Source organism: Phycodurus eques, chromosome 7 (genome assembly GCF_024500275.1).
Source record: "Phycodurus eques isolate BA_2022a chromosome 7, UOR_Pequ_1.1, whole genome shotgun sequence".
Classification (NCBI taxonomy): domain Eukaryota; kingdom Metazoa; phylum Chordata; class Actinopteri; order Syngnathiformes; family Syngnathidae; genus Phycodurus; species Phycodurus eques.
Window position 1 is genome coordinate 7,655,010 of NC_084531.1, and position 22,634 is coordinate 7,677,643.

At 39.4% G+C, this 22,634-nt stretch overlaps 1 protein-coding gene across 2 annotated transcripts in view; it reads right to left on the reverse strand.

Annotated features, from left to right (window-relative positions):
* lsamp (limbic system associated membrane protein) overlaps positions 1-22,634 on the reverse strand; it is a 311,500-nt gene that overhangs the window by 43,415 nt on the left and 245,451 nt on the right. For both annotated transcript variants that reach the window (XM_061681099.1, XM_061681098.1), the window contains 2 exons: positions 6,896-7,040; positions 5,765-5,852 (listed from right to left, as the gene is read on the reverse strand). In XM_061681099.1, the coding sequence (XP_061537083.1) occupies positions 5,765-5,852; positions 6,896-7,040 (233 nt within the window). The remainder of the gene's footprint in view (positions 1-5,764; positions 5,853-6,895; positions 7,041-22,634) is intronic.

The window sequence follows — 22,634 nt, forward strand, 5'->3', positions numbered from 1 at the left end:
TAAATGTTGTCAACGGCGACCAATTATGTTGACAACGGCAAGGACGGGGTGCAATGCGCCAGTCACATTACGCAATCCTATTGGTCGATGTCAAGGTGCGCTGTCAGAGAGTTGTCGTTGATGTCACCCTACATGGAAGATATTAAAAAAAAAAAAAACATCATAGACTTCATTTCATTTTCATTTTGGCTATAGTAGTAGTAGGGCCAAATCGTTGGTCGTGCATTATGTCACACTACAAGAACGTTTGTCGTTCCCAACAAAATATGTCATGCCTGATCTGAGAAATCACCCGCGATAGCTAGTCGGGCCAAAATCCTGTAGTCTGATCAAGGCATAAGGAAAGGAAGAATGAGCAGTGTATCTGTACGAATTGGTCCTGATCCAAATTAGTATTATTCTGCCTTGACAGAGATATTGTTTGAGTCACATTGTACTTCTTCGTGCGCCGGATAAAGCCATAAAACTATTGTTTTAAATTTAACTTTGTCAAGGGATGGGATAGAGGCAAAAATAAAATACAAACTATACGATTTTGGTGCAAATCAAGATAAAACAGCAATGAAGTTGTATTTTTCAATGAACTCAATTACTAAAGGGCATACTGTCTTGTGCGTGTAAGTCAGAAAAGGTCCACAGCTGCGCACCTTTCTGGCTGTGCGGATTCTTCAGTCAAGTCAAACCTGTCATTTACGCACCCGCAAGCCAGCACTCTGGGTGGAGCAACCAAAATTTGGGTGTTCTTCGTCAAATTTGGATCTGCATCCAGTCTGCCATGGACTTAAGCACTTTTACTCTTCCACATTCCAGAGGCTGTTGTAAGTCTAGTGACCTGTGAATGTGAAATATCATAATGCACTTTTTGATAGAGTTAACTGTTCCTATGGCCGGTGATGGCCCTCGAGCTGACTCATGACACACCCGACCTATATACAGTACGCTCACCGACTTCCCAACGGCCATAATGTGTCCCGACCACATTAGCCCGACGGCCGAACATCAACATATCATGTCATAATAATTGGTGGGAAAAAAATCAGCGCCAACTGACTTTTTTTCACATGCGAGGAGCTTTTCTGTTTCAAACACTACTGACGGCTTGGAGTTTTCAAAGCAGTCATCTTAATGGTGAGATGGTGAATTGGATTTTGAATCATTTGTTTTGATTTTGATCAACCCCAATGCCAATGAAGTTGGGACATTGTGTTAAACTTAAATAAAAACAATACAATGATTTGCAAATCATGTTCAACCTATATTTAATTGAATACACTACAAAGACAAGATATTTAATCTTCAAACTGATCAACTTTATTGCCTTTAGCAAATGATCATTAATTTAGAATTTTATGACTGCAACACGTTCCAAAAAAGCTGGGACAGGGTCATTTAACAACATTCAATAAATGTTTGGGAACTGAGGACACTAATTGTTGAAGCTTGGTAGGTTGAATTCTTTCCCATTCTTGCTTGATGTACAGCTTCAGCTGTTCAGCATTCCCAGGTGTCCGTTATCGTATTTTACGCTTCATAATGCGCCGCACATTTTCAATAGGAGACAGGTCTGGACTGCAGGCAGACCAGTCTAGTACCCACACTCTTTTACTACAAAGCCACACTGTTGTAACACGTGTACAATGTGGTTTGGCATTGTCTTGCTGAAATAAGCAGGGGCGTCCATGAAAAAGACATTGCTTGGATGGCAGCATGTTTCTCCAAAACCTGTATGTACCTTTCAGCGTTAATGGTGCCTTCACAGATGTGTAAGTTACCCATGTCATTGGCACTAAGACAGCCCCATACCATCACAGATACTGGCTTTTGAACTTCGTGTGCATAAAAGTCTGGATGGTAGTTTTCCTCTTTGGCCCTGAGGACACGACGATCACAATTTCCCAAAACAATTTGAAATCCCTAAATTCCTTGCAATTGTACGTTGAGGAACGTTGTCCTTAAACTGTTTGACTATTTTCTCACGCAGTTGTTCACAAAGAGGTGAACCTCGCCCCATCTTTGCTTGTGAATGAATTCAGGGAAGCTCTTTTATACCCAATCATGGCACCCACCTATTCCCAATTAGCCTGTTCACATGTGGGATGTTCCAAACAGGTGTTTGATGAGCATTCCTCAACTTTCTCAGTCTTTTTTGCCACCTGTTCCATCTTTTTTGTAACGTGTTGCAGCCATAAAATTCAAAGTTAATGATTATTTGCTAAAAACAATAAGGTATATCAGTTTGAATGTTAAATATCTTATCTTTGTAGTGTATTTAATTAAATATAGGTTGAACATGATTTGCAGATCTTTGTATTCTGTTTTTATTTATGTTTAACACAACGTCCCAACTTCATTGGAATTGGGGTTGTATATCGATCGCATACGTCAAAGTGACTTGCCTGGTCTGTGGACTAAGAAAAGTCGGGCGATGCTTATCTAAAGAAAGGCACGCACACCCTTTTAATTGATGGACCTCATTAAATTACTTTTTAAAAACGGATTTTATACAGAGTATGACATATTGGAATAGATATGGAAATGGATTTCGATGGCATTCACATGTCTCAGGAACACTTTGTTCTCTGTGATTTATAGCCAGCCTCAGAATTCAATGAATCACATCTCTTGGGAGGTTGCACACACGAGCTGCTTACACACAGTGGGTGTTTCAGAAGTCATTACAGGAGAATGCGTGTACCTTGAATGTGCACAAGCCAAATCCGTAAAAGAAAGACTCACGCACAAATGGGATAATACGAAATAAATAAAAGACATGGAGCTCATCAGCCAACCACATGGCTGACACACAGGAGGCAACTGAGAAGTTGGAAAGGTCACACCTAAAAATGTTCAAGTCAACTCAAATCAACTTATAGAGCATTTAAACAACAGCTGCAGCTGTAACAATGTGATGTACATAAGATCGAACATAAAACGTAAACTACAAGAAATAAAATAATTATAATATTGCATAGTTCTGAAAACAATTCATTCATTTTTGAGCAGCCAAGATCATCCATCTTTTCATTTTCTACCGGCAATCCTATTTGGTAGACTGGAGCTTATTTTAGCTGGAGTACCTGGAAAAAATGCCAACTCCACACAGAAGGCCTGAGCAAAGATTAGAAACTAGAAATTCTGACTCTGCTAGATCTGCTAGTTACATGCTCTGCCAAGCCCCGCAACCATGATCAACTATTAAGAATTTTTTTTTTAATACAACTCAACACAATGCAGTTTATTGTAGCCTTCTGAAGTATTTTAGTGCATCTCTGAAACTTGAAGTTCATGTACATTGATTTGCTTGATCCAATTTCGTATGTCGGAACTCCAATTTTAAGCCATACTTCCAAGTTCGGTACCCTTCTATTATGGAAAGAAAACCCTACAATGATCACTGACAATGACAATAGTCGATTAAAAATTAGCATGTAAAAATCAGACATTTTTATTTAGTTTCATGCTCTAACAGCCTTGTTTTTAAAAAAAACTTACTCATGAAACTCACTTGGGTAAAAATATCCTTAACACAATATTTTGTTGCACAACCTTTTGGGCAATGATTGCAACTAAACGATTTAAGGCCTTTTCACAATGCACTTACAGTAGCACAGTGCTGTCCACCAACCTATTCATTGTGTATGTTCCAGCTTGCGCAGCTGAAAGTAGTGCCACAACAGCAAGTGCGCCCGAATTTAACATTTTTAAATTGTTGAGATGTCAAATGATGCATTCGATAGAAGAGGTGGAGGCGGAGTGATTTCAGAGTGACAACAGAAAGAGATTTAGGAGGAGTTGTACAGTAAATGACATGGAGAAAATGATGGAAAATTTAAATGCAGTGTTACGGTATCCCAAGTCATGCGAAACACAACAAATGAGCTACCATGGCATGGTAAGGAAGGCACAAGTGATGGACGGAGCTTTCCATTATGTTGAAGATACCAAGTTGAGGAAAAAAACTGAGTACTACACCGAACACCTGCTCCCTGAGCATTTGGTTGACCTCCGTTCCAGTGTGTGCCACTAGCGGTCTGTATTTGCTGTGTCCACAGCTGTGATACAAGAATATAAACTATGCATTATTAAATAATGAGACCCTGCGTTCTGCGTGCAGTATTTTTAGTGCATGTACCTGTATTTAACTAAAAGTAAAGCCTTTTCTCTCACAAATGACTGTGTACTATGACTGCACCATCCCTCATCTAAGTGAACGTGTTGATGTGAACGTAACCCTTAGGGCTGATTCCTGAACTGAATGACAAAGCAGTGAACATTTTGGTAAACAAATCTTTTAAAAACATCTTTTCAATGAACAGATTTGAGTCAATCAGTACAGTCAAAAGAACTGTACCATCAAGTCAGCCATCATTATCAACCAAGATAATAAACATCACTAATGGCTACAAGCTACTGTGCCCTGCGTTTAGGCCAGAGGGCAACGATAAAACTTGCTGCATAGTTGTTGACATCCTTCGGGAGAACTGTGATATTCTTTGCATGCACGAGACCTTTTTAGCAAGACTTTAAAAAATCTGAGCTCCGGTAATCCTGCCTTCAGTGGGGTAGGAGAGTCCACAAGGGACCTTAGTACAGGTCAGGTCAGGGACAGAGTCTCAGGTTGCGCTATTTCCCTCTGAAATAAAAATCTGTACTCCTGTATTGATGTCATGAGACTCAGTGTTGGCTGGTGCATTGCCAAACAGGTTACCCTTGAAAGCAAGACATTTTTTCACGGGGAAAAGAATGCATCATTTCTGAGGAGCCGCAAGGCAACGAGACCGACTCCGACAATGACGAGAGGGAACCTGGCGTGTTTGATGGAGAACTTGCCCAGCTGTTCATTTCGGATACAGAAGATGAGGACTTTGATGGATTTGTGGATGAGGATTGATAAAAAAATAATATGGGTACATTGGTAAATCCTTCAATAAAGTACAACCGAAGTCAGTTTTGCTCCCGCTGCCTTTTTAAAACATTGTTTTAGCGTGCATGTATGCTACCGTATGTTTTAAGCTAGCGTATGTTTTACCATGCCTGCACCAAATAATATGGTGTGTTTTATGTATCTGTTAAATACAGAAATAGACCCTGTAACTGAGACTGCGCCTTTCAATACGGTGCGCCTTTTGGCCATGAAAATATGGTAAGTGAAATTTGATAATTTCCCACAGCACCGCTGATGACCTCTCACAGCACACTATTGGGGCACACCACCATGGTTGGGAATCATTGGTCGAACATAAAAATTTTTTCGGATAGTGGGAGGAAATCTGAAGACAATTTTATCAAGCATATTGACAACATACCACTAGAAAATGTATTTACAGTATTTACCAGAGATGCGTTTGAAACAAAGTTTCACGCAATAGGTGGAAATTCAACAGATGAAGATCACTACGGTAGACACAGGACATTCAATGATAAAGCAGTGAATAATCCGACACAATGGATTCAATGAAGACAGGGTAATTTGTTGCTATGAATCTCAGAGAGAAGCATCAATTCACATATTGACCTTTAAATACGCACTTATTGGTTCATATCTTCTGTTCATACTCGTACAAGAAGTTCTATGGTCAGCTATTGCGTGGCTTCCATCTGCTGATGGTATTGTGAGTCATCATTTTATAAATAATTATTGTTGTAAAAAATAAATTAGTATTGACAGTCGGATTTTTATATCTCCGGCTGTGCTGTTATTTCTGCCTGTGCAAGTGATATAGCTTTGTTTTTTTCTTCTTAATTTTAACTAGATAAAGCTTACCTTGTACAATGAGGTAGACCAATGAAGGCTTCGGCTGCTGCTTAGTCTGTATGGAGCAGGTGTACGACCCTTCATCATAAACATCCACCTACACAAAAATGCAGAATGTTAAAATTCATATTTAATACTAATATTTTATAATCACAAAGAACATGATGGACGTACCGTACATGTCCTTTGAAGAAAAAAAAGGTGATGCTTTGTTTTTATATCATACATTATGTCTTCCTCAGTCGCATGTGTGCCAGGGTAGTTACACAACACACCGTTTTAATTAAACTATTTCATTACAGACAATAGTTAACCAAGTTAACCAATTTAAAATATAATCATGACCAAGATTACTTAAAAAAAAAAAAAAAAAAGCACTTAGCATATGCGTTTTCACAATAATAAATACAAGAATTCCTGTATTCCACATCAAAATCTCTTTATTTCTTGCAAGTGGGGGGAGTAGTTGATGAAGTAAGTGGAGTGATACTGGTAGTAAACATATATATACTCTCCATACCAGTGGCAGTGACAAAACTGATGCCATGCTAAACGCGTTTGTGTTCTGAACAATATTAGATTAGAATAAACCACATTTTCATCACAATTGAAAGACATTTTGGCATTATCAAGTATCAGTACTCAGAATTGGTGACTTGCACTTGCACTCAATCTGAAAAAAAAAAGAAAAGTGTCATTCCTAGTGAAAGCATCACTGCTCTGATTATGCTCTACATATGCAAAATGCATATGTGAGCAAAATGCATGACATACAATTTCCTTTTTTTGTGGAGGTTACAACCCAAATGCAATACTTATATTGTCTTATTTGGAGGCGACAAACCCTGCCAAAACAAAGGCAGTGCCTTCAGGATACTCTTATAAGCCTAAAAATACGAATGACGCCTTCATGTTTGATTGGTTTTGAATGCAAATGTGCAGTAGAATTGCAACTGTCCACACCACTTACTTTTCCATTATTTTGAACTTTGATTGTACAATTGTAATGTTATGAAGAAATATGCATGGCATATTCAAATCTGGATAAATTATGCCAACAGCTATAAGTACATGAAAACCTCCTTAACACAGCTATGCATATTGTCTCCTCTATATTGTCACCGCTTGGGTTATTATTACCTTTTGTATGCGTAGGCTGTACTCAAGTTGTCCTTTGGTAACCAGATCGACTCTGGGGTCCAGAGACCACTTGTCCTCACCGGCAAAGATAATGTTTGATCGATTGAGCCAGGCCACCTTGGAGGCTTTGTCATCTACATAACACCTGTGGGCACATGAAGAGTAAATGAGGAAAGGGAACAGAAACGGAAGGCACACTTTTCACTCTTTTGTTAATTAAAGGATTTGTGTAGTTTACAACAAAGTATTTGACAAATATGATTTAAACATATTTTCCACAATAAAGCACAGTCACTGAGCAAGGGCCAGCGGGGAACAGAATGCTTATTTAAAGAGGACAAAGCATAGAATAGAGACAAGCAACATCTAAGCTGCATGGCTAGATATTGTACTGAAATTGAGCATACAAACAACTACATGGCATGATCGTCTTAGTCAGATACAGAAAGGTGACAGTTTAAAGTAGCATCGCCTGAGTGTTACCAAGTGATAATTGATTGATGGCTAATTCACTCACATGCGTACGGTGGTGCGAAGAAAATTGGCTGGCAGGCAGGTGTCATGAATTTGATGGTGATTTTGCGTATATGCTCAACTTGTGCGCAGAGTAAGAACACTTCTATGCATTTATTCGTGAATGAGGCCCAAGACATGATGACAAATCATTGTAGGCGCTAAATGTGGGTGCTAAATCCTTGGACAAACGTTGCCAGCAGACAGGTACTGATTATATTTATTGACTTTACTGTATTTTACGGACTTTACCTACTTTACCCTTTTACATTGAAGACTATTTTCTATAAAATTGCACTTCCTGTTGTGTTTTGTGTGTGTTTGAGTATAACAGTAAAAACGCTGTAATCGAGAACTCATATTTCATAAATGTAGCAGCCTTTTAGATAACATAGATTGATAGAGGGTTTTCGTCGCTTTTCCTAAAGCTTACACATAAAAAGTGATGTGGTGTCCCTTTTCGAGAAAAGATAGGTTGATTCGACGTATGTCTAAGTACACTAGAAGTAAACGCAGGCATTTACACCTTCCAACAAATTTATTTTCCAAGTTAATTACGTTGTTATCCAAAACCAATATACGCGACACATTTCTGAAATTCTGTTTTACACTGAGTGGAGCTCCATTCACTGCAAATATTGCTCGAAGGATCCTGGCCCATGAAAAGGGTACGTACTGAGGCACTGCTGCTTCAAAGTACTTGAATCTGTCAGTATTGGGAACGTTCATTTTCTATGCAAACTAGTTCAAACTTCAGTTCACCGTTCCAAAGGTGAACTAGTTCAGTTCATAATTCAAAATTTTGAAGGGAGTTCACCACCCCAAAAATGAACTAGTTCATAATTCTTTGTTTCCCCAGTATGTTTCTGATGGGCTATTACCCTCAAAATACTGAATTTTCATCTCCTCATTGTTGCCACCTATTCAGTCCACACTAGCCAGCTGAAACTTTCACCCTAAAATCACAAAAACATGTCGAAAAACGTGTTGCTTGATTGGACTTTGAAAAAATTAATTAAAACAAAAACAGGACTTTTGTCCTTAATGTGCAAACAAAAACACACAACACAGTATGACAGGAACAATGGTGAAAGGACATGATAACTTTGCATTCCTTGACAAATTTGATCTCATCAATTCTTACATTACAAAACATTAAAAAAATTCATATTATGACAGTGTGATTGTGAAGTGTTTTAACTAAAGCATTCTGATGCAAATAATAATCAATCAATCAATGTTTACAATGATGTTGTAATGGACACGACCTGCCTTGTGTGCCCCGCTGAGCCAGTCTGCGTACACAAGGCATCTAAAGATGGTGTACGTATCAAAGGAGACCCATGGGAGATTTAACTCTGCACACGGATGCTAAATGAATTACCAGCCAGTCCGAAGGAGCTCAGCAAAGCTGAGACACACACGTCTGGTTTCTCACTCGGACGCTAAATTAATTAACTTTCACCGCCAGCCAGCCTGAAGAGTCTCACCAACAAAGACTTATTTTTAGGGACACTGGCTTGATGACCCAGAAGGTGAGGAACCCGCTGTTTGGTGGCTCTTCATTAAGCAACAATGACATTTGTTCCTTCTGTCTGGGACAATGGATGGAGCACTAGAGACAACCACAGGTGGCGGAAAGCTACTGCAACTCTGGAGAAACTAATCACAATCGTCACTGGATTTTAATGTTATATGATATTTTAAGAACTTTGCATGACTGCCTTAGCGTTACCATCACAATAGCGGCACTAGTGATTGTATTTCTGCAAATTTGAATGTCTGATGTCAAATCTGTTTGTCAACTGAACCGGATGAGATGTTTCACCCCACACAACACAAATGCCACACTGCAAATATTCCAGTGTTCTCAACAACCACATACAATTGAAACGTTTGTTACAGGGATTAAAGAGGATGTGCGTGTGACAATGCAAAGCTGGGAAATTGTCTTGTTATCTTAAATCCAATAATTAATATTTTATACCACTGGTTTTAAATCGCGGCACGGTGGGCGACTGGTTAGAGCGTCAGCCTCACAGTTCTGAGGACCCGGGTTCAATCCCCGGCCCTGACTGTGTGGAGTTTGCATGTTCTCCCCGTGCCTGCGTGGGTTTTCTCCAGGCACTCCGGTTTCCTCCTACATCCCAAAAACATGCATAAATTGGAGACTCTAAATTGCCCGTAGGTGTGACTGTGAGTGCGAATGGTTGTCTGTTTGTATGTGCCCTGCGATTGGCTGGCAACCAGTTCAGGGTGTACCCCGCCTCCTGCCCGATGACAGCTGGGATAGGCTCCAGCACTGCCTGCGACCCTAGTGAGGAGAAGCGGCTCAGAAAGAAAAAAAAAATAAAAAATACGCTACAATGTACTGCATTACAAAAAAAACAAAGAACACATTTGCTTCCCTTTATGCGGTGTCCCTGAACACAACTCGCGCACACAGGCTGCTGCGACGTGCCTGCCGAATGTAAACATGAATGGTGGTTGCCAAATATGGCTTTCATCCCCAACATATGAAGGTTCATACCTATATTGTGTGTCCAGACTGATTTTTGTCCTGGAGGTCTCTAACAAAACCTGGCACTCTTGAATGATGCCAGAATGAACGCATTCTCAATTACGTTCATGAGGCAGAAACAAACTAAGTTTGGTTCATGTTCGCACAAAATATAAACTAGTTCACGAACTTTCATTCATTGAACTTGTTCAGGTACAACACTGGCATCCGTTATTTCCACTGTATCATGTTGCAACATATGATTTTGGAGAATTAATGCCCCATTTAAAATTTAAAAGTGTAAGAATACACTATAAAATATGTCCCCAAGCAAGAATATAGCACTATGATGATGTGAAGACGACAACATATGATAGCAATCTTCGATTGAAAGTATGCATTCTCTCAAGGAGACTTTTTTTTTTTGCTGCTCTCGAGTTGAATAAGAATTGGCATATTATTTTTATACTAGACTGGATTTTGATAGCATAATAATAAGAAGAATGAGAATGTTTGGTTACCCTAAACAGAGTAGATACTGTATATTACTCCTCCATCTCACTCTAATTATCCTGTGCTTCTTTTCGAGATTTTACTCATGCAGTCTCTCACAGAGGTTGACTCACTACTTTAACACCGTCATTTCTCCTCTGTCTGATGAATAATTTTTTATTAACGGAGCCTATTACGATATGGACTGGAAAGGACGCATCCTTTTGTGTGCTCCCTGTCTGGCACTCTCAGAGCATTACGTCAAGGAAGAATAAGTGTGGCTCTTGCGTGTCCCACAAATAAATAAAAAAGTAAGATGTCAGAAACAATGAGAATGGATATTAATCGTAATGGAAACCGACAGGGGATTTACATGCAAATTTCACAGAGCTGTGCAGGCTGCTCTGGAGTGTGTTTGAAATCAATAGTATAGGATACAAGGGAAGTGAAGTGAGACCATTTTTGGCAGGTGACCTTACATTACTAACGGTAGCGGTGCAGCCACCTCAGCCTGTTACACAGTGGGAGCTGGTTAAGGGCTTCTGGCCACAGCATGTGGCTCTGCTGAGTTTTCATTTCTTTGACCTTATTCTATTTCTTTCCTCGTTCTGTCTTATTTGCCAACGATGATTGGTAAAAAGTATGTTTTTTTTAATTCTAAATTCTACAATGCACAAAGTTTGTGGCAAAAGCATTTGTTTGGTAGGTTATGGAATTTATTTTTGTTATAAATCACATGAAGGATGCCATGCAAGTGGTCGCGAACACATTTCAGCAACCGATCATGCCTCCCTTCCTACATTATAGGTCCATTTGTTTTTGTTTTTTTATGACTTTATCTGTTCAGGGTTACAACGAGTGAGGATGGAGCCTATCCTAAACAGATTAAGTTGAAAAAACACTACACGACTACAACAAACACTCTACTACTCGCCATCACAGATCAATTAACTTGGAATCCAGTCCAGCATCAGTTTATCAAAGTCAGCAGTGTCAACGACTACATTACTAATGCCTGACATTAGTTCATGAAAATGTTATGTACAATGTCTGAAATTGTTTGGGTTTGTTTGATTAGGTCATTTGCAACAAATCAAATATGTAAAATAGCTAACAAGCTGTTTCACCAGCACTGCCAGTTCCATTTACAATGATTCACAAATAGCTTTGTAGTTAATTTTGTTTTGTTTCAAGTCATGATAAACGCAATGCCAACAGATTGATACGGCAGTATAAATTGCATTGTACTATTCCACTGTTTTTCATCTATTGTATAACCTTAAGTACAACACACACACACATCTCTCTGCAGCATTGGCATTCTTCTCTGTTTTTTCTTCTTCATTAAGTTGTCATTTTACCATCCATCCATCCATCCATTTTCTGAGCCGCTTCTCCTCACTAGGGTTGCGGGGGTGCTGGAGCCTATCCCAGCTGTCATCGGGCAGGAGGCGGGGTACACCCTGAACTGGTTGCCAGCCAATCGCAGGGCACATAGGAACAAACAACCATTCGTACTCACAGTCATGCCTACAGGCAATTTAGAGTCTCCAATTCATGCATGTTTTTGGGACGTGGGAGGAAACCGGAGTGCCCGGAGAAAACCCACGCAGGCACGGGGAGAATATGCAAACTCCACACAGGCGGGGCCGGGGATTGAACCCGGGTCCTCAGAACTGTGAGGCTGACGCTCTAACCAGACGGCCACCTGTGCCGCCTCCTTTTACCTGTTATGCATTTGATCAAATTCATCCATTAACAGCAGCATGGAGCAGAAATGAACCAAGGCATATATAAATCAAATAGAATTCATTAAGCTACTCCGTACATCAGATATCTGTCTCCCACCTGCTCTCTTGTCTGAATGTGTGCAATAAAAGACACAACCTACAAAGGGATCAACCGAGAGTACAAGAAATATGTAGAAGTCCCTACTTGCTATTGATAATGAGGAACTTGCTGGGAAGCAGAGAACCTCATAACCCTTGTCAGAGTAGGTGTCGCACTCGCTTCCTTCAAACAGGCTAACTGTCAAGGTCTGCCACAGTAAGGCTGCCTTTCTCATACTGCAACAAGCGCATTGTTGGACGAGGATGAAAAATAAATGAAGAAATAATTAAAAGCTTGAGCTGATCTTTAAGGGATTCAACAGTTTGCTTCAGAGCAACATGTTTTAATCTTAAAAATAATTACATGTATTTTTTTGATTTATGAAAGCATAAAGTTAGTTGTTTTTACATTTTTGTAACATTGTATTTATGGGCTGGGCTTTCACTTGGAAATACTTTTTCTACCTTTAAGATACTCAAAATACTTTAATCCTGATATCTTCCACAAGAACCAAATGGGGACTCAGTATCTTGATTCAAGAATAGTTTGCCAAAGAATATTTTGACGAAGCCACAACCTTCGTGTTAAGACCTCAGACACTGTACCACCTGAACCACCTGAGCCACGCTGCATCCCACTAAATAAAAAATGACAGCTGTGAAAAAGTTCACTCGAACAAGTAGTCACATGATGTACAGTATGCTCATTACTGTTTCTGTACATTTTTACACAGGTTTTTGTGATGAATTTCCTAGCCACATTAATTTGTAGTTAGCCACAAAATCACGAGTGTTTATGTGGCTAAACCTTTAGACACAAAAGCCAATAAGCTTTTAACGATGTGAGCCGATTAAAAGGACCTCGTCATCAATCAGAATTCGGGCTGAATGATTTGGAAAAATAATCTACCGTAATTTCTCGTGCGCATTCTTTCCCCCAAAAAAGTGTGAAAAGTCAATAGTGCACATTATAGATAGGTATAGGGGAAAAAGGAAAAAAAAAAAAAAATCACATTTTATAAACGTATGCCGCCATCTAGTGGTTATGAAAAAGCTGTAGACTTTCATGCCAATATGCCACCGCCACCTAGAGGCTACGAGAAAGGTGTACACTTTCATGTTCATATGCCACCGCCACCTACAGGTTATGAAAAATCTGTACACTTTCATTCTAATATGCCGACACCACCTAGAGGTTATGAGAAAGGTGTAGCCTACACTTGTATTCCAATATGTGTATGTATGACTTCACATATGTACAGTTGTGCTCATAAGTTTACATAAGCTGGCAGAATTTGGGAAATATTGTTGTTTTAAATACGTCTGATGACTGAACAACCACCATCATTAATTCCTTTATGATTATATTTTGTTTAATGAAAATGCTTTTCTGAAATGCTTGACAGTTTCATTTGAATCCCATTAAAATAAAATTACATGTGTTTTGCCTGGATCTTCATATTTTCTTCAAAGAATTGTACCCATTTTACAAATTCTGCCTGGGTAATCCAACATATGATCACTGTATGATCATTTACAAAATAAAAGTTGGGCTGTAAATTTCAAAATAAGAGCAAGTAAATAAAAATAAAGTATTACGTCTTCAAATAAAGTGCTTAACTTCGGAATAGTTATTTGAAAAAACGAACAAAATAAAGATAATACTTCATGTTTTGATCATACGGGTAGAAGCAAAATCATGCATAGTAAAAATGCATTATACATAGGTAGAAGGGTTTTCCAGAATTTTGAGGTCAACTTTGGAGGTACGTATTATATATGGGTGTCCATTATACACGAGAAATTACAGTAATTGTTATTTGATTCTTAGGGGGAAGTTTGTTATAGCATTATTATTATTATTATTATTATTATTATTATTATTCACTAAATGCAAGACGACCAACATGACACTGGATATAGCCAACCTACAGTGGGTACAGAAAGTTTTCAGACCCCCTTAAATTGTTCACTCTTTGTTATATTGCAGCCATTTGTTAAAATCATTTGTTAATTTTTTTCCTCAATAATGTACACACAGCACCCCATATTGATATTATTAATATATTATATAATATTATAATAATTGTCAAAATGTTTGCTGATTTCTTAAAAAAAATAAAAATAAAAGAAAAACTGAAATATCACACAGACATAAGTATTCAGACCCTTTGCTGTGACACTCATGTATTTAACTCGGGGTCTGTCCATTTCTTCTGATCATCCTTAAAATGGTTCTACACCTTCATTGGAGTCCAGCTGTGTTTGATTATACTGATTGGACTTGATTAGGAAAGCCACACCCCTGTGTATATAAGACCTTACAGCTCACAGTGCATGTCAGCGCAAATGAGAATCATGAGGTCAAAAGAACTGCCTGAAGAGCTCAGAGACAAAATTGTGGCAAGGCACAGATCTGGCCAAGGTTACAAAAAAAATTCTGCTTCTGGAACTTAAGGTTCTGAAGAGCACAGTGGCCTCCATAACCTTGAAATGGAAGACGTTTGGGATGATCAGAACCCTTCCTAGAGCTGGCCGTCCGGCCAAACTGAGCAATAGGGGGAGAAGAGCCTTGTGAGAGAGGTCAGATCGCTGTGGCTGAGCTCCAGAGATGCATCGGGAGATGGGAGAAAGAATGTGATTGACGTGAATGAAGAATGTGAATTCTCATCGATGTGGAAGCATGTGGGTCTACCGAGTGCAGGAGTCCTGATCCTCTCCTCTCCTTCATTGCAGTGTCAATATGACCTTTCAGCCAGAATATACAGATGGGGAGAACATGCAAACGTCGTACAGGAAGGCCATTGCCTAGCTATAAATCCATGCTAACAAAAATTCACCACTTGGACTTATAGTGTAAATACAGCCTTAGGATAAGAGCAACCTGCCCAACATAGAGTAGCATGGAAATCCAGCATCATAAATGTGGTCTCAAATTCAACAGGCTTACTTGAAATTATGGATGTGCACATCATCTATGCCCCCCCCCCCCGGGTTCTGATGATAAACTACAAAATAAAACTCACACAAGCAACACAAATTCAGCACTATAAATACTACATCTTTGCTTTGGGAAAACTAAGTCAATAGAAACAGCAAATTATTACAATGATATGTTCTTGTATATGTATATGACATTTTGAATCAAATAAATGGCTTATAGACTTACACTATGAATCATGAAGGAGCTTCCATTACTATTTCCAATGTGGGAGCTTGTTTTTTTTTTACATACCTTCTTACTGCACTAATCAGCGTTTCTCCCTTGTGGGCTCATTTTCCCCATCTTATTAATTGGGTTCATAAGGATTCCATTTGATGCTTGCAGCTAGCATTTAGTTTTGTTGGTGGACTTGAAAGACCAATTACTGGAGGTGTCAGCATATCAAACAACAGACTGACAGGCATCAGGTCAAATGAAAAGGTCAGTATGTTCCCCTGTGAATTTCTGGGAGGGAAAGGCCTAAATCACATTTGATGCTGCAGTTGAGAGCCATGTCGGAAAATATACAGTAATAAACTACTTGTAGTCATGTACTTCACACATAAAATACACAGGACCTCATCTAATGTTAGCGTTTCAATTGTGGCTTTTGAATGCATTTCATTGTGGTTAATATTTATTTGTTAGTGCAGGCTCCACAAATATTTTAATTTTTGTGTGTGTAAGGAGCTGGCAAAAAAAATTCTCATTTGCTTAATAGTTTCACAACTTGTGCTGTAAGTCACAACATTTTCAATTTTATTTAAAAAAAAAAAAAAAAAGATACACTGCATGACCTTATCAGGAATCTTATGGCTCTTATCATAGCATTTAGTGTAGGGGATAACAAAAGCCGTTAAATTGGTCTCCTGAATATGCGCAAGGCTAAATCAAATTTACCACTGAAAACTGCACAAGCTTATCTTTAAAAGTTTTTACCTCTACTATGCAGGTAAGAAGGCACGATGATGTTAATAGACTTATGTCAGATATTGAGACGTTGAGCACAGTATCTACTCCTTAACCTGGGGCATAAACCTCTGTAAGATGGGGAATGGAGTAATTTTACATTCTGATTAACTGAATGATTAATTTGCTTATTCATTCACTAAGGCACACTGCACAAATCTGCCAAAGAATATTCATAATTTAAGACCATGACATGAATCTAGTCAGGGTCTTTTAAAAAAATGCAACCAAATCATCATCCAATCTTTCCCCAAAAAAATCACACACAGTAAACAGTAAACAGTAGGCAACGGACCAGGGCACATACGGCACACATTTGTCATTAACATGCATCATCATAAAAAGACAAGGAGTGAGAAGCAATTTTGCAATAACCTGTGAGAAATTAAAAAGAAAGGGAGAAAACAAAACAACGTGTGTGTGCACGTGCATGTGTGTGCGTATCCATGTGTGTGTGCACGTGTGTGTGCGCGCAACTTGTATTTTGTACCTCTCCGGACATTCCGCAAAATATTTTGATTTTGAGAATTGAATGAATACATGCTTCGGCAGAGGATGTTAAGTAGACACGGTCCCTCGTTTGGACATGTCAGAGATTTGCAGACACAACATAAGGCCAAGAGTACCTCTGACTGTGGCTCAAGCAATGGGATTTCGATTCCCTTTAAATGTTTTTTTATTAATTTAAACTTGAGGGATAATGTCTACTGCGGTTGGCTGGCAACCAGTTCCGGGTGTACCCCGCCTCCTGCCCGATGATAGCTGGGATAGGCTCCAGCACTCCCGCGACCCTTGTGAGGATAAGCGGCTCAGAAAATGGATGGATGGATGGATGGATAATGACTATAAAAAGCATCCAGGAATTAGGGACCTCTGCCAAAGTTTAAACATTTGTCAGCTCTGAAAACAATGTGTCACATTTTATGATTCTACTGTTTTTTTTCAGAATTTGGGTGGATTTAGTTGAAAAATGTGATAAGATCCTATGTAAGTGCAACAACACTGAGGCCTAATCTGATGAGATTTGACAAGAATGTTAGCATCTGAACATGCTCAATACACGCTTTGGTCCCACTTGTCAATATGGAGTTCCTTATTACAACTTTACAAATGAGCTATTACGTAATAAGTCAATGCCAAACAGTGAGCATGTGCACCTATTTAAAAGAATAGAATTTACTTTTTTCATTTAGCTCGACTGCTTATCCCCTTTGTTAGAAATACATTGTATTTGCTCGAAAGATTGCACATGTTAAATTCTGAATCAGATCTGGATTTTAACTGTCATGATATGTTTTTGTTGACTTGGTTTTGATAAGATTTAGTTTGTTTCATGTTTTGTCAAGTTTTCCTGTGTCACATGTTCATATCCTGTCTGCTTGTTTGGTTTTCATCTCCACCTGTTCTCATCTGCCCTCTACCTTTTGTCAACCAATCAGCTCCCTCCAGCCATTAGTGCCTCTCCAATTGTGCCTCGTTGTATCATCAGTTTGCTTGTATTTAGTTCCCTGGTTTCTTTCAGTCTTTGTCGGATCATTGTTTTTCCTGTAGTCAAGTATCCTTTGTCAAGTTATGTTAGGGAGTTTATTTCGAGTGCTACTTTGTTATTTTGATTCTTGATTTTCTGGGACTTTTAAATTTAGTAATTCGATTTTTCCATGATCCTTTTTGCGTTTTCTGTTTTTCAAAATAAATAATTATTTTGACAATGCTGCATTCCCGCCTTGCCTCCCTGCTTCCCTGTGCTGGGTCCTCCGTTTTTGCCATCACCACAAATCATAACACTTAACTAGTTTTGACATTATACATATTCTGTAAATTTCATTAATAGCTGAAAAAGTTAGGCACATATTAGTTGTTTGCATGGAAACGAGTGGGTGAGTCACAGGGATGGGATAAGTAGGATCATTTATCCTGTCCCCTAGAGCAACTGTTCCAGTAGGTGATGCAAATTAACCCTGAGAGGGGAGAAGGGGAAAGCAAATGAGGGTGCAGGATCAAATGGGAGGAGGCAGAAATATTGCTAGTTTTAACTTTTGCTTTGAGAGGCGCAGAGGGGGACTAGGATTCTGCCATTCCTTCACATTGGTGGTCTGAGCACTGGTTAACAGACATTTGGTGTTCATGATCCAGTGTTCCGTTGAGTGTGTTGATGAAAAGGTTCAAATCCCGGCTCCCCCTGTGTGGAGTTTGCATGTTCTCCCCGTGCTTGGGTGGGTTTTCTCCGGGCACTCCGGTTTCCTCCCACATTCCAAAAACATGCGTGGTAGGTTGATTGAGGACTCTAAATTGCCCATAGGTGTGAATGTGAGTGCAAATTGTTGTTTGTTTCTATGTGCCCTGCGATTGGCTGGCGACCGGTTCAGGGTGTACCCCGCCTCTCGCCCGAAGATAGCTGGGATAGGCTCCAGCATGCCTGCCACCCGAGTGAGGAGAAGCGGTAAAGAAAATGGATGGATGGATGGATGCCCTCATTTTCCTTGCTTTGCATCACACTTGACTCCAATTTAAGTCCCACACATTCCAATCTTACGTTCCCTACTGTGGTTTAGAATGACCCAAGGCAGTTACACACACACACACACACACACACACACACATACACACGTCCAGATTAGACTATAATTACTGAAACTCTAGTTTCAAAGCATTTAATACTCGTCTGAGTAGTGTAATCTTTGCTCAGTTTTTAAAATACCAATAAGTAGAGATCAACACTTCATTTATATATTCACTCCATAATTTTATTAAGGCACTCCGTTCTGCAAAAGTGAGCATACTCAAAATTTGTTCCTGTACTTAGTGAACTCATGTTTTTTGTGGCTTTTTTGCAACACTTATATCGAAGGTCTATCATGGTAAATGATGCTGCATGAGACCCATGAGAAGCGTGCTTGAGTTCCTTGGAAGTGACCAATAAAAACGTTATCATTATTATTATTATTAGTAGCAGTAGTAGTAGTAGTAGTATGAAACATCAGTGAATCTGTTTTTTAACATGAATTGCGGTTATTTAAAAATTAGGTTATGTTTTTTTGTGGGTAAAAATGCTCATTTTTAAAAATTTGGCTCAGGTGGCAAACTTTGAATTTTGGAAAACAGGGCTGTTCTTGCCTGTGTGCTGCTCAAGATAATGAGCTCAGTAATGCTTCTCCAGCAAGGCGTAGGTGTTTTTTTTTTTTTAGCAGAAACTCCCATAACTCCAGTTCTCAGGTTACCAGAAAATACGCTACCTCTATCATATAAAGAATATGTTTTGGGATAAGACTGGGATGGACAAGCAGTTGATTTGTGCGCTTGGTACGGGCACAGGAGGTGAACGACAGGCATCTTTGCAGCTCGTAGACAGGGGATTGTTTTAAATACCTTGTGTTCTGTATGTGGAACTTTTCAATACCACCAAAAAAGGAGAACAACAGACTTCCATTCCAAATTATACTGACTATATCCTGAGTCAGCAGGGATAGTCTCCAGGTTCCCTGTGACTCTAAACAGAGAAAATCATAGAAAATGGATTGATTGACGAGTTGGCACATCTCTCTTGACATAAAGCTCTCCAAATAATTTTTTTTCCCCTCTCCCATACTGTATAGAAGCCCAGGTGGAACGGCAGCGAGGTGGAAGGAGTCAGGCAATTATCCTCCGGGTAGCTGTCTCTTAGACAGAACAAATGCTCTTTCTTAGTGTGTCGTGATAGTTTTATGGTGGGGGAATGAGTTCAACTTGGGATGCGGCTGTCAGCTTTCCCAGCAACCAGGTCGCTTGCTAATGAAGTGCTGTAAACATTGTTTTAAAGGTATGTGTGCTGTATTGAAAGAGTAATGAGCAGCGTCAAAAAACAAAACAAACAAACCAAAAAAAGCACACAATGGACTCAATTACTTCAACAAGCTTCAGAGGCCACGAGAGCAGTGCAATTCTCAACCGTACCATTGAGAAAGTAACTGATGTGTATTTACATTTCCCTGTTGACTCGCAGGTTGGAAGTTAAACAGGTGGTGTGGCTAACTTGGCCCATGTCCGCTTCAGGATGAAGTGGTGATCCTGAGCTTTTATTGCTTACAGATCTGATGCATGTTGATAGGAACTTAGATGAATATGAGTTGTATCTGCACATCTGAATGAGATAAAAGATAACCATAAAAAAAATTGTACATGCAAAATCGGTGCGCTGTTTTAAATCAAGTCCTGAAACACACTTTACAATGTTGTTTTATGTGATGTCGCCTTCTCCCCCATTTTTATTTATTTGAATTTATCTACTACTACTTATCTCTATTTTATTGTGTCTATTTATTTCTATTCATTTATTAATGGATTTGATATTATCTTGTTGTTTTTATGTTTAAGATGTATTTATTTTATTATCATACATCAACCATCTTGGTGTCAGTCGGGTTCCTGCGTTGCCTGGGGTCCTCACTGTTTTTTATTTTATTTTGTTTTATTATGATATATGATCATGATGTTTGGGGTGCACTGTGCTCTAATCTGTCAAAGCACTTTGTGTACGTGTTTTTAAAGGTGCTCTGTAAATAAAGTTATTGTTGTTATTACATTCACAACATTTTGTTGATGTTTAGTTGGATTGGCGGCGGCACGGTGGACGACTGGTTAGAGCGTCAGCCTCACAGTTCTGAGGACCCGGGTCCAATCCCCGCGGGGCCCCGCCTGTGTGGAGTTTGCATGTTCTCCCCGTGCCTGCGTGGGTTTTCTCCGGGCACTCCGGTTTCCTCCCACATCCCAAAAACATGCATTAATTGGAGACTCTAAATTGCCCGTAGGCATGACTGTGAGTGCGAATGGTTGTTTGTTTCTATGTGCCCTGCGATTGGCTTGCAACCAGTTCGAGGTGTACCCCGCCTCCTACCCGATGACAGCTGGGATAGGCTCCAGCACGCCCGCGACCCATGTGAGGATAAGCGGGTCAGAAAATGGATGGATGGATAGTTGGATTGGCTTTGTCTAAGATGTACTGATGTCTGTATTAGAGGCTGACATAGGGGTTGATGTTGACTCCCGCTCCCTCCCATTCCCACAGAATTCGATCCCACTCCATCCCGATCCTGACTGAATGTTTAAAAAAATCCCACCAAATCCCAGTGTTTAAAACAAATCCCACTCAGTTCTGAATTTGTTAAAAAAAAGTCCTACACAATCCCAAAATTTTACAGAACTGCACTCCCATTCCCCACCCTCCTTCTTTTTCTCTTTTTTTTGTCAATCCTGCTCCATTTTCCTTCCTCGGTATAAAATTTGCAGAGCATATCTGAATGTCATTGTAATAAATACTGTGAATTAACGGAATGGGCAGGAAACAAAACATAAATTTAGAAACAAGAGCCATATTAGTGCTTTAGTTTAGTATTGCTAAGCTTGATGCTGAGGGCAAGTATTCAAATATCGATTTGATTAAAAATCAAATAAAACTGCATCATGGTTTCACTCCCATTATGGTGGCAATGAACCCACACCCATTCATTCATTCAATCATTTTCCGTTCCGCTTAGCCTAGCCCAGCCATCTTCGGGCGAGAGGCGGGGTACACCCTGAACTGGTTGCCAGCCAATTGCAGGGCACATAGAAACAAACAACCATTCGCACGCACATTCACACCTACGGGCAAAGTCTTCAATCAACCTACCATGCATGTTTTTTGGGATGTGGGAGGAAACCGGAGTACCCGGAGAAAACCCACGCAGGCACAGGGAGAACATGCAAACTCCACACAGGCGAGGCTGGATTTGAACCCGCAACATCAGAACTGTGAGGGCACATGTGCTAACCAGTTGTCCACCATGCCGCGTAGTATTATTATTATTATTATTATTATTATTATTATTATTATTATTGTTATTGTTATTGTTGTTATTATTGTTATTATTGTTATTATTGTTATTATTATATGAGTGCTGTTACAATTTTGAAATAACAGCAATGCTATAAGAACTTTCCAATAACTATTTTTAGGGAGACATTGTACAGTAAAGCCTGGCCAGAGAATTGTTATTTTCATAGAAAACATATCTAATGATGGAGTTTGCAAGGTCACCAATATCGTCATGTTCGCCCTGAATGCTGCAGTGGCTTCAAGTTGGTCTTACTAAAACATGAGACAAAGATGTAAGCAACAGAATGATGAAGTGAAAATGTATCATGATGTATTAGTTTCAAGTGTGCAGGGAAAGATTGTTGTCTTTTCCTGACGTAGTGTGAAGAGTTCAAAGTTAATGTCTGGCCCCCTCAGTTTAAATCAAGAAAATGGAAGTCCGGGGTGGGAAAAGTGGTCTGGTTCTTTCAATACACTGAAGATTGGTGGATCAAATACTGCATCTTATTGTGTATGCACATCAGGTTGAGTTTATCAGCATTGATTGGACTTAATCATTTGAGTGGCAAGAGCAGTACCCATTAAGCTTTCCAGAGAAATTGCAAATTGCCTCCTTGGATGCT